Consider the following 13,517-nt stretch of genomic DNA (forward strand, 5'->3'; position numbering starts at 1 on the left):
TCTGTAATGGCATTAACCTATTGAGATGCTACAAAGAAATAGTTTTTAAAATGAATATTTATTTATTTATTTTTTTTATTGTACATGCTACACCATGTATACACCATGTACACCACCATGTTCACGATGTGTGACCTCAGAGTCATGACCCACACCTCCTTTTTCTTTCCACATATCAGAGCGTCCTAATCGATGAGGATTCAGCCAAAACGCTCCAAGGCGTGGTCACCCAGGCCAACGTTGTGATTAACATACCCTTCATCATTATTGGTCTCGGCATCTTAATAGGCGTGGTCTTCATCGTGCTCATATGTCGTCAAGAGGTGAGAAATAAAGTGCATTACAATATGTGCAACAAATAAAATAATTTAATAATTCAGAAATATCTGATTTCTAACAACTAGATAATAATAATAATAATAATAATAATAATAATAATAATAACAATAATAGCTTTGAGCATATAGATCCTCATAGATTTAATATGTAGCTTAAATAGTTATTTGTAAAACAAAATATGAACAAAAGTATTTTGTTATTTTTTTTAATTAATATTGATGTATATCCTGTGACTTTTCTTTAATTAATATTGACTTACATCCTTTAAACCTTTAAATTTTAAATATTTAGTATTAAAAATATTTTAAAATATTAACATTCATATAAAATGGTATAATTTATTACAAAGTACAACAAAAATTATAATAAAAAATCTTTATCTGACACTATTACTCATAACAGCATTTCATATGTTTTTGATCAGGTAACATTGGTTGTAGAAAAATTTACAAAAAAGTTTATAACAAAGTTTATAAAAAACTTTTTAAATTTAAATATAAAGTGTTAAAAAATGAATAAAAAAAAATAAAATTGTAGATCCGCTTCCTGTGCATTGAAAAGCTGATTTTTGATCATTGCTCACTGAATGTTAAGGCATCACTTTTGTGGAATTTTATACAGAAAACTGATCTGTTATAATATTTTCTCATCTTGGACCGCATGTCATTCTGAAGTGTTGTTTTATTTGTGTGTGTCTCCTACAGCGGAGCACTCCTGATGAACGCCAGCCCTTGCTCAGCTCATAACGCAACAGGAAGTGGATGCTTCCCATAATGTCAATGCAGCGTGATCTCCAGCTATGAACTGAAAGTAGCAATGCACTGAAACGATCATCAAACCCTTCAGTAATGAGAGCGAATGCAGCATTTTTTCACATCTGTGGGTGTCAGTAGAAAGTAAATATTTGCATGCAGTGCCATAATACAACCATCGCTTACGGTCACTTACACTTTCTATAAAGACTATATTCATAGAGTCTTAAAACTCTAATACGTCATGCATTTCCAGTATAGTGCTAGCATTCATATCTTGATTACTTATATTAATGTTAGTAATTGTGTTTCTAAATATAGCTACAGATTTGTTGTCAAATTGTACATAAGCTTGAGTTACACACTAACAGTGGCATCCTGTGCCCTCATTTCATCAGTTATAGTTGAAAATTTGTTGGGTTTTTTTATGAGGATAATCTTATTGTGTGTAATTGAACAAATGCTGTTCAGTACTTGAGGTTCAATACATTGACGAACATCACACTACTATAATCATTTATATAGGCTTAACATAAATATTACTGTGTTTCCTAAGGTTGCCTCTAAAGGTTGGGAAATTTCCAGTGTTCATTGTTATACAAGCCAGTGTTCTTTCTGATCGTTGCTAAACGCGGTGCTGATGTCAGTGTTATTGTGCTTTTAAATGAAAAACTATTGAATTTTTTTCTTTCTTTGTTTTATTTTCATCAAAAACAGAATATTAGTAAGATACTCCCAATAACTACTTCTAAAAACTTCCATTCATACTGGCTTAAAAAACAACTTTAGGTTCTACAAGATGAGCGAATCTGATCATTAGCTACAGTTTGCAAACAATGGGCCTCATTTATCAGTCTTTTAGTAAAGTTGGGTGTAAATGTTTGTGTAAACCAATCCGAGCTAAAAATTTCTGATTTTCTTTGTACTTGCGTGTGTTGACAAATGCCAGTTACCTGTAAATTACCAAGCGCGTGCACGACACAGCTGATTTGCATTTGGTGACGCCCACAAAACTCCATAAAAGTTCGAGTGTACAGACAGCTGGGAGCATGAAATGAGCAATCAAGGTAAAGCCTGAAAAACAGAAATGAAAGTTTTCTGACACACTGCTATGCCAAGAAAAAAGTTAATAATATTAATAAAAAGTGAGTGCTAAATAGTCCATCAGCTAAGGCATTTGTGTATAGCTTAAGGCTCTGCACAGACATCGCCCATCCTCCATTTATACAGCACCATTTTTCTGTCATGATTAGTTTTATTTGTCTTAATTTATGACTTGCGTTCTTTATTTTTTATATTCTTTAATTAATGCCAGAAATGACTGGTTGTTCTCGATGGTATTCTTAGTTCGTGACCTAGTGACCTAGCCTGAGGATGTGTTTTTGATAGAGACTCCAAAGCAATTGTATAAGTGGCTCTGGATAAAAGCATCTGCTAACTGCTGTAGACGTAATAAAAAGAAATAAATAAACAGTTTAAACTCAACAGTGTATTCCACATATAAAAGTGCAAGAATCCATGCAAATTATATGATTCGAAGTTGATCAAGTCGAAGTTTACATTAGTTAATCTTCTTATGTGTAAATCTACACACACTCAGTAGAACGAGTAGGATACGAACGTTTTTTTTTCCTAATTTACATGATTTTCATCAAAACCAACTTTCGTGTGTTAAAGCTTGTACTAACGATTTACACATAAATCCATTCGTATCCGCCTTCATAGCATCTGTTCCAAATGCTAACTTGAGTTTTCATACTTTTGAGTTGAAATTTTTTAAATCTAGGTGCATAAAATCTGTTCATGACTGCTAAACTGATATTTTTACTTGATTTTATTTGTTTAGGGTTTTACCCATAAAACATGTTAGCTTAAAGACACTGTGAGTGTATGTCAGTTTTAAAACTGAATAATGGCTATAATCAGAGAGAATTGTTGTACAAATAACGTTCAGTAAAATTGTATATATTGCTATTTTAGCTTTATACCACAGCGCTGTTAAATTCGGACTTCATTTTATGCAGTGTGTTACGAGAAGAATTGCAGGAAAAAAAGATCTTAAACACGAATAAGACAATGATTGGTGGTGTTGGAGATGTTGCTTTTACTAATTTGTAGTTTGGCTGTAATATTTCCATTCAGAAGCATATTGTGTCTTAATTATCTTAAATTCTGTTTAGTTCTGTGGTAAATTTTATTTGTTCGTGGTGCAAAGATTTTCTGACCTGTTGCTTTTGAGTAAAACATGATTTTTTTTTTTTATTATTATTATTTTTTTAAAGAATCAAACTGATGGATGTCAATGATCAATTGTTTAAAATCATAGTCTCCATTTTAAGATGAAGGTTTCAAAAGGGAAATGTAGAGCATTTTGATTTTTTAAATTGCATTCAGACATTGTGAGTTTTTGAAAATAAGTTTATATATCTAAATTTTTTTTCCACTCCATTACAACTGCACTTTATTGAGCAACCAGTTGTCAAATGTTGTGTATTTCTACTGAATCATGTGATGTATTATCATTTTAAATGTCCTCCATAGAAATGGTATTTTAATGAATTTTAATGTCATTCATCTCACACCGGATTTTTTGCACACTTATTTCGTTTCCATTGTCCATTTATTCCATTCAGATTTTCTTAAAAAAGCCAGAATAAAAAAACAACATATTGCACTCTCAGTGTAACAATATCAAGAATGTTTAAAATATACATTAACAAACAGTATTTACATTACATGACTGCAATGTTGCTAGTACTGACAAATAAAAAAATAAGGTTTTTATAACCTGTCAATAAACCAAATGGGCCTTGTGTTATGTATTTATATTTTTTATAGATTGAGTATATTTTGTGAAATGAAGTAAGCTGTATTGGCTAAATGAATATAGCCGATATACAGACAGGTGACAAATTAAAGGAAAAACAAGCGTCAACTGCCTTAGGAATGTGTTGGACCAACACTAGCCACCAGAACAGCTTCAGTGTGTCTGAGCACAGATTCTGCAAGTCTGTGGAACTGTGCCGGAGTGATGAACACCGTTCTTCCAAAAGGTATTCCCTCAGTTGGTGTTTAATACGTCACTCCAAAATCTCCCATCGGTGTACAGTTGGATTGAGATCTGGTGACTGTGTAGGCCATTGCATAAGATTTACATCATTTTCATCCTCATCAAACAATTCAGTGACCTATCACTTCCTGTCGTTGGAGGGTGGGGTCATCCTGGAAGAGACCACGCCCATCAAAATAGAATATTTCCTCATAATAGGTTTTTTCCTTTAAATTGTCACTTGTCTGTTTTTTCATTAAATATAAAATAAAATAAATTGATTTCAGTCCTAATGCTTCTGTGCTTTAATTAGATTTCAAATGTTTAGTCAGGTTTTTTTCCAGGTTTCTTTCATTAGAGTTGTTATTGTACAAAAAAAAAAAAAAAAAACGTCCATTTTCTTTCGTTTCCCGGAATGTTTTTTTTTTTTTTTTTTTTTTCTTCTTTCAGTAGAAGTGCAAGTCATTTTTGTTAGGATGAAGAGGATTTAGGCTGGAATGTGCAGACGTTTCTCCTGGAGGAACAGACAGGAAAAATAACAGGGTAAATAATCCAGATATCTGTCTATAAACACTCCAGTAACTGTACAAACTTTCCAAATGAACTGTGTGGATTTTATAAGTATGATTTCAAATAATCGCAACACTTAATCGCTATAATAAATGGGCAATATATTATCTTACATATTTAAATAATGAGCCTACTCATTAAATAGTTTGATTATGTTCATTGAAAAAAATCTGTATTGAGGACTCCCATGGAATTTATTTTGCAGTTGAAGGAGTCCATAGCTGCAAACATTTTGAGAGGCTGTGCCTTACAGAACGCAGAACAGAAAACTGGGACACTCTTTTCTTTCCTTGTGACTTATGGCTGGACTGAAAATATGCTGATAAGATTACACTCATCTCCTAATTTCTCTTTACTGCCGACTCATTAAATATTTTAATATCCTGATACATGCTTATCAAATGCTATTGGGTCAATGTTCAACAATCGTATGACTCAACCATATTAATAAACATGTTATTTTACCACTGTGACAAGACAATTTCCTTCAGGAACATTCAGGAATTAACAGGAAACATTCTTTTTTTATTACCTTTAGTGTGTGTGGTATTAAAAATATGAATCCATATGATTTTATTGCTAAAACTAATATAATTTTTTTGTCATTACCCACAAACTCTAAAGTGTTCATAAAGTTATTGCATAACCCTCACCAGCTTCTCTTTTTTCTTTCTCTCGAAGTTAATAAGACCAAAAAAAAAAAATCAGCTTATCATATTACTGAGAAACTGCAAAGCCTTCTGTCATAATGTTGCAGCTTTACCTCTGACCGTTATAAAGTGCTGACACTGCAGACTCCTCCTAAAAAAGCTACACAGATTTCTCCTTGCAGAAAACTTTAACGTATCAATGATCACATGTGTTTTTTAATCTATCTTTGTGGCGCATCCTCCATCCAAATCCCTGTTTAAGTCGCTACTATTGATTGGATAACATTTTAGACCGAGCACATTAATATAAACCTTGCAGCTGCAACTGCAACTCCTGCCAGAGCTACTGTTGTAGAAAATGAATCATTTTTGATGAAATGAAACAATCTGACAGACGATTTGTGTTATTTGTGTCATTCTTTACCTGCAGTAATTTGTGCCACACTCGTAATTATCTCTGCATCCTGCACCAACTGGCTTCAGTGTGTTCCAGCGCCAAAGTAGCGAACGCTTGGCACGGTGTATGAGTCCTGATGCCCAGGTGTCTATTACTGGAGCTGTCTCTACCTGCAGACAGACAGACAGACAGACAGACAGAGGGATTAGACTGATAATCATGTGAGTAAACCTAGTTCAAGATGAGCAGCTTCATCATTTCTCTGCTCATTTTAAAGTGTATAACCTGAAATGATAGTTGAACACCATCTCTACCAGTTAAAAACTTCATTAAAAAGAGTGATATTAGACAGATAAACAGATGAGGAAACTGGTCTTGAGTCAAAAACTTTTTTCTTACTGTGTCTAACTAAAAAGATAAAGCTTTATAAATGAGAGAGTGAGAGTGACAGGAAAGGGTGTACCTCAGAGATAGATGAGAGTACATTTACACTGACACCAAATAAGCCAGAAATAATGATTCTTTTATATGTGTAGTCTGTTCATACTATACAAACAACTGCTAAGGAGAGTGAGAGAAAAAGAAAAGAAAAGGCAGGGGGTCAGGTTTTGACAGATACAGATGTGAATAAGCCAATTTCAGGTCATGTTTTGTTAGACATGTATGAAAATATGTATCAAATCTGTATTAAAATATATTATATATTAAAAACTGGGGTGAAAAAGTAGGGATAGATCAGAAAGGTGTCAGAGGTACTGATAATCATATGAGTAAATCAAGTGGACTAAGTATGTACGAGAATTACAATCATATAATGTAATCATTGACTTTTTTTTTAACAAGTCAAACCGTTGACAAAGCATTGTATTATATATTGAGAGTGAGAGAGAGGGAGAGAGAGAGAGAGCGAGGGAGAGGGGGGGAGTTTTATTACAGTTGTAAAGATTTTCTGAACTCTAAAAAAAAAATGCTGAGTTTGTTTTCTAGGCAAGTATGTGAATTTTTCCACAGAGATAAATGGTGTAAAATATATAAAATTGTATTTGTATCTATTAGTATTTGATTTGACAGTTTTTAAAAAATGTATTTTGTTATTAGATTGATTTAAGATTAATTAGATAATTATGACCTTTGCAGCTGCAGTTGGTATTTCACTATAAAACACCAAACGAGCTCATTTGCAGCTGATCATAGCTTAGTCGAATTTAAATAACTCTTTCAGCATAACTTACTTTCAAGCCATTAATACTTTCTTTTCATGTGTGAAGAGACACATACAGATAACATTTGCACAGCTCACTCAGTGCCCAAATTGATTATTTATCTAATTGAGAAAATTAAATAATTTAAAACATTTGAGCACAGAATCATGATATTGTGCAACTGATTTTATTTATATGGTGACACATGTACTGAGCATTCTTCTTTCTGAACCAGATATTAGACTTTATTAGTACAATATGTTAAAAAACAAAAAACCTAAAATGATATTATTCATTCATTCACTCATTCATCTTCAGTAACCCTCTTTATCCTGGTCAAAGTGGATCAATTAGTGAAACAAAAGCAGCTCTTAATAGAGGATTAGCACTGTATTGTATGATGGATATCCTACCTGGATTACACAGATTAGAGACACGAGCACAGCAAATGCAAAGAGCGTGATTCCTGATGGTCTCATGCTGGAGAGAGGCTGTATTTAGTTTCCGTTTGTCTACTCTTGGAGCACACTGTTGAACGTGTGACAGCAGGTTATGTGCAGCGTGCTTATATTAGCGCAGGTAATCTGTCTGATAAGGATCTCGAAAGGCAAAGTTCATTTGCGATGGCGCGAAGAGGAACACTTTAACCAACAGAATCAGGACGAGGCCACGTCTACAAAGAGACCTTCAATCAAATGGAAGTTTAAAAATAACTGTGTGCCAGGATGCGTTTGTAAGACTAGAACTGCAACAAAAGTATAGAATTTCACTGTTTGACCATCTAAAGATCCAACAATAGTTAACTTGAATAATACACGTTTTAGGATATATACTAGTAGTACAGGATAATAAATGTAATAAATGTAGCACAAATAAATAGGATATGATTAAATGTATTTTTTCTCTAATAAGAAATGACTAAATGTATATAACACAAATAAATAGGATATGACTAAATGTATTTTTTCTCTTTTGAATTAAAAAAAGTGTTATAATCTTTGAATCAGACAAAAAAAAGCATGTCATTTAGTGTATAGAGCCCAAGCTTATTATTCAGTTATTTATCAGTCTCAGTTTATTATTCTGTTATTATCAGTCCTAAAGCTTATAGGTCAATTATTATCAGTTTAAAGTTTATTATTCAGTAGTAGTTTTGAGAGTTATAAGAGCAGAGCAATATAAACGTCAAATAAAATTGTCTTTTTGGATGAACAGTCGTTCAGAGTCATTCCGAGATAAATGTGAGGGTTTTTTTTTTTTTTTACTGTATTTCGAATTTGAATTATTTATTAAATAATACAAACAAATATTTTGTAACTCTATTAATATCCATCCATTCTCTTTACCACTTATCCTACACAGGGTTGCAGGGGATCCTGGAGCTTTTCCCAGGGGACTCGGGGCACCAGGCAGGGGACTCCCTGGATGGGGTGCCAACCCATTAGAGGGCACAATTGCACACACATTCACACACTACAGACAATTTGGAAATGCCAACCAGCCCTGTCTTTAGACTGGGGGAGGAAATGGGGGTACCCCGAGGAAGCGCCTGAAGCACAGGGACAACATGCAAACTCCACACACACAGGGTGGAGGTCGGATTTGAACTTCCAACCCTGGAGGTTCAAGGCAACATCGGGCACCTATCTATCTATCTGTCTATCTATCTATCTATCTATCTATCTATCTATCTATCTATCTGTCTGTCTGTTTGTCTAGATAGATAGATAGATAGATAGATAGATAGATAGATAGATTATTTTGTTCTTTTATTACAAAACAGAAAAATACCAATTTATACTTTGTAATAAATACACAGTACATACATACTCATACTCATTATTATTTAAACACACACCTTCTATAGTCCTCTTTAATTCACCCGCATTTCTCCAATATTTTATTATAATTTGGTTTTGTCACATCACCCCTGCTGTTTTTTTGCTCTTTATCTATTATCAATATTTGTTTGCTATTAATCAGTTATCTATTAAGACCTACAGTAGAAGTTCCACAGGATCATAGTATTTGCTTTTTTCTCTTTGGTTCCTCCCATTTGAACTCAGGAATACCCTGCTCTTGCCCGCATCATGCTTCCTGCTTGTATGTGATGGATTTTCTCTGGGATTTCTTTAAGCAGTCTTTACCGTAGATCTTTCCAGAGTTGTGGTTGATCCCTCCCACACTTCTCATTGACTCTTCACTACCAGACTTAGCAACAGGTTCTTCAGACTACTCAACATTGCCCAACACCCGCCTGAACCAATCACAACCCTTCCCAGCACTCACCTGGAGTAATCAAGACCCTTCACAGCACTCACCTGGGCTAAGCAAGACACTTCCCCACATCCACCTGGACTAATCAAGACCTTTCCAAACACCAACATGGACTAATCATGACCCATCACCTCACTCACCTAGATTAATCAAGACCCTTCCCCTCACCCGCCAGGACTACTCAAGCCCCTTCCCAACACCCACCTGGACCAATCAAGCCCCATCCCAACATTCTCCTGGAGTAAGCAAGACCCTGGAAAACACCCACCTGGCCTAATCAAGCCCCATCCCAACATTCACTTGGAATAATCAAGACCCTGGAAAACACCCACCTGGATTAATCAAGCCCCATCCCAACATTCACTTGGAATAAGCAAGACCCTGCAAAACTCCCACCTGGGCTAATCAAGACACTTCCCAACACCCGCCTGGACTTATCATAACAATGACAATAAATCTTGAAAACTTGTGTGTACATATCTAGTTGCAATTTTGTTGTCTTTGACAATGACAATAAATCTTAAAACCTTGAAACACACCAAGACTAAGCAAGACATTTTCCCATTACCCACCTGGGTTTGATGTTGCTAGTCCACTTATTGGCATATTTTTGAAGGGTGGGAGAAAACCTGAGGTGGGTTCCCGGAAGAGGTGTGCATTTATTGTCTTGTGTATTTGTTGTCACGTGTATTTAATGTGTATTTTGCACTTGTGTCACACTGTCCTGTTCTTACTCTTGTAGTCCTGTGTACTGTGCTGCTGTATTGCATATCACACCATGGTTCAGAAGAAATTTCACATTTATTCCAATTTATATAAAATTATATGGAGGAATGAGAATAAAACCCACATGGCCAGTGATGCCAGAACTTGTGGTGCCTCAGTGTTACCTCTGTCTTACCTTTTCCAGCCAGTGGTAGAATTTTTCCATGTCAGAAATCTCTGCTGTCTGTCTGTTGTTGGAACATTCCTTGGAGGATCGTGTCCTGCAGGTTATCCACATCCCCTGTCTGTTTACTTGGCAGTTAATGCTCATCCTTCTGGGCCATTGTTTTCTATACTTTGTGTCCAGTCCATGTTAATGGTCATGACATTTAGACCTATCTTCTTTTTGTGTATACTCTCAGGATGTTGGATTATAGGTGTCTGTATTGTGTTTTTGGCTTCTGATATTGGCAGGTTCTATTTCTTCTCTTCGCCTTGTTGTGATAGCTGACTGGTTGGACTTAATTTTATTCTTTATATTCATCTGGTTTACTCTATGCCAGTTCTTTATTTGTTTCAGTATACCTGTAAAACTCAAACTCATTTTGGTTGTCTCATCTCCTTTTTCAATATTAGGATGGACAGTTGTGGTTGATTGGTTGATTTTTTTTTCATACTACTGTGACATCCTTATACTCACCCAAGTTTGGACCAGATAACTCCAGAGTAATCTGTCTGTTCTTAGAATCTTGGTGGATGGTTCAATCCATCAGTAGCTGCTGTTGTTTCCAGTCCACAACTGTACATTTACATTTTTTTTCATGTACATGTTCAGCTGGCTTATTTTGCAGTGCTGTTATTAGCCAATTTAATATGTTTAAGTGTCCTAATGGACCTCAGGTACACTCTATGGCCAGAAGTATGTGGACACCTGACCATCACACCCATATGTGGGTTTTCCTCAAACTATTGCCAAAAACCTGGAAGCACACAACTGTATAGAATATCTTTGTATACTGTAGCATTAAAATTTCCTTTCACTGGACTATTCTTTCTCCCATATGTGCTTCTAATATGGTTCAGATGCAGCTCTTGGTGGATGTTTTATTGCCTGGCAGTATACTTTGGATGCTTCTTTTGGTGAAGAGCATATGTATTAATCTTGTGAGAATCTAGATTAGATTAGACTCTAATCAGAGTATGAGGAGATAAAAGCTCCAAAGGAGAGCATGAACAGCTGTAAGACAGATAGTTGTCACGCCAGATCATCTCTACAAAAGGGATGTAACCAAACACGAATACATTTTTCAGAATGAACAGATACACAAACCGATAGGTATAGAAGGCGCACGACTGTCTTTTTTTTTGTCTGTCGTCAGTGTCTGTCCAACACACACACACATTTTTATTTCACATAACACAATCCAGGGTACCATTTCATTATTCACATTACTGTAATAAAGTCTCTGTGCTGTATAGAGTAAATGTAACTCTTCACATGTGACACCAGCATTTCATAGTGCATGACTGTCCAGTTCCTAACAATAGACCTCTATAGAGCATGACTATGCAGTACAGTTAAGACTGAGCAATACTTTTTCAGTATTCTGGCACTTTTCTTGCTCTACCCTGTCATTTACAGTCGTCACACCACACCCTAAACATGTGGGCCAAAATTTAAAAAGTTAGCACTTCTTTCATCTTCATATAGATCCCAAAGCAAATTATGGTAAAAGCTGGTAGCATTTCTGTTCATCCATGTACATGTCACATGACTCTATTCAAGACTGCGTGCTCATCTTGAATAGTGTTTCTTTTCAGTCGCCTGCTTAATTTCATTCACAAAGCTATCAGGGTCGGAGGTGTACCCTGCTTTATATTAAGTATATTTATAGCATGAACTTTTCTCTGGAGAGCAATATTTCTCACCAGAGATATACAAAAAAAGAAAAAAGATCTCATTTTGAGCTTTATTTCTATACGGTTTGGGAAAGGCTGATGTTGAGAAAAACCTGCACTGCCCTTGCACTTTCAGGCGGCTCCAGGGTTGTAATTTCTGTTTCTATAATTGCAGCTCTGTATAACTGCGCTCTTCTGGAAGGGACTGGAGCTGTAAGGAGGTTTTACAGTTTTTAACTTACGATCATTAAATCATTAAGAAATTTGCTATTTTTTCAGAACAACAAATTGCACTTTAATTAGAGAGCAAAATACAATCATGCTGGTGAACACAGGGTTCAAAGGGTTCACTACTGCTTTTCATTTGTGACAAGAACATGTAGCACACTAAAAAAAATCCCTCATTGCATCATCCTTACAGCAATCTCCTGATGATTGTTTTTACTGAAGAAATCAAGCAATGTATGAAGAATTTATGAAGAAGCTATAGAATGATTTTGCTTTTCAGTGTGCAACGTTTTCCGCACGTCACTAATAAAAAGCAATGCAGTTTGTGTATTGTATTTCATATTTTTTTCATCAGTGTGTTTGTTTGCACTATGAAATGCAATGCTGTAGTGTGAATTGCTTTTAATTCACTTCTGACACAAATTCAGCTTTTAATTCTTAAAAAGTAATCCCCTGTTGATTGTTTTTAATTGAGAAATCAAGAGCATTGCAGTGAAGGTTTTGCTTTTCAGTGTGAAATGTTTTCTGCACGTCACTAATGAATAGAAATACAGTTTTTGTATTGCATTTCACACTGTTTCACTGGTGTGATTGCATTTCACTCTGGCATTAAATTATCTCCATACTTAACACCAAAACCTGGTTACCAACTATGACTGCAAATTATTCAATTCAAGTACTTTTTTTTTTTTTACAGTATATAGCACAATAGACATTGTCACAATGCAGATTTACAGAAATCCAAATATAGATTTAGATCCCTAATGAGCAAGCCAGAAGTGACAGTGGCAAGGAAAAAATCCCCGAGATGACTTGAGGAGGAAACCTTGAGAGGAACCAGACTCAAAAAGGAACCCATCTTGTTCTGCGTAACATCGGATATTGCAATTATAAATCATTACTTTATACAGCTGTACAAGAGTAAAGGCAGTCATAACTAAGTGTGATGACGTTAATTCAGAAATAATTAAGCTAGCTATACAAACTTTCCAAATGGCACCCTAAAGGGTTCTTCACTTCTTAAAATGTTATATGTAGAACTTTTATTTTAACTAGTACTGATCTGACTAATTGCAGAGGAGAAAAATGAGTCAGATCAAACCAATGGTTACTGCAACCCTGACAAGCATTTATATAGATCACTGATATTGCACGTTTAACTTCCTGTTCTGATCTGACCACTACAGGAAGTCTGTTCAAGAGCGAGAGAGAACACTTTTTCTTTGCACATCGTTTACACTTTTTTTGCTTAACCCTGTACTAAAGCTGGGGATCTTATTTCCTGTCTTATGGTTTTCTGACTCACATAAACTATGGCCAAAAGTCTGTGCACACCTGAACATCACACTCATATGTGATTTTTGAACATCCCACTCCAGACTTGGTGCCACCTTTGCTGTTATAAAAACCTCCAATCATCCGGGAAGCCTTTCCACTTGATTTAGAGTG

At 35.2% G+C, this 13,517-nt stretch overlaps 2 protein-coding genes across 2 annotated transcripts in view; one reads left to right on the forward strand and one right to left on the reverse strand.

Annotated features, from left to right (window-relative positions):
* Positions 1-2,550, forward strand: part of scarb2c (scavenger receptor class B, member 2c) — a 28,967-nt gene extending 26,417 nt beyond the window's left edge. The window contains exons 11-12 of the mRNA XM_026928837.3: positions 180-323; positions 1,044-2,550. Coding sequence (XP_026784638.3) covers positions 180-323; positions 1,044-1,085 — 186 coding nt within the window. The 3' untranslated portion in view covers positions 1,086-2,550. The remainder of the gene's footprint in view (positions 1-179; positions 324-1,043) is intronic.
* Positions 2,551-4,512: 1,962 nt separating this feature from the next.
* Positions 4,513-7,528, reverse strand: LOC113535715 (liver-expressed antimicrobial peptide 2). Its single transcript, XM_026929225.3, has 3 exons — positions 7,373-7,528; positions 5,785-5,927; positions 4,513-4,654 (listed from the first exon to the last, which is right to left on the reverse strand). The coding sequence occupies exons 1-3, from the start codon at positions 7,436-7,438 to the stop codon at positions 4,612-4,614; spliced, it is 252 nt and encodes an 83-aa protein (XP_026785026.1). The 5' UTR covers positions 7,439-7,528; the 3' UTR covers positions 4,513-4,611.
* Between the last annotated feature and the right edge of the window lie 5,989 nt (positions 7,529-13,517).

Source organism: Pangasianodon hypophthalmus, chromosome 15, assembly GCF_027358585.1.
Source record: "Pangasianodon hypophthalmus isolate fPanHyp1 chromosome 15, fPanHyp1.pri, whole genome shotgun sequence".
NCBI classification, from domain to species: Eukaryota; Metazoa; Chordata; class Actinopteri; order Siluriformes; family Pangasiidae; genus Pangasianodon; species Pangasianodon hypophthalmus.

What these genes read in the sequence shown, in the direction of transcription:
- LOC113535715 (XM_026929225.3), bottom strand. Translation starts at nt 7,438, where the DNA reads ATGAGACCATCAGGAATCACGCTCTTTGCATTTGCTGTGCTCGTGTCT. An exon ending in CTCTAATCTGTGTAATCCAG is followed by an intron (nt 5,928 to 7,372) that starts GTAGGATATCCA and finishes GTCTGTCTGCAG; the next exon opens with GTAGAGACAGCTCCAGTAAT. An exon ending in TGTGGCACAAATTACTGCAG is followed by an intron (nt 4,655 to 5,784) that starts GTAAAGAATGAC and finishes CTGTTCCTCCAG; the next exon opens with GAGAAACGTCTGCACATTCC.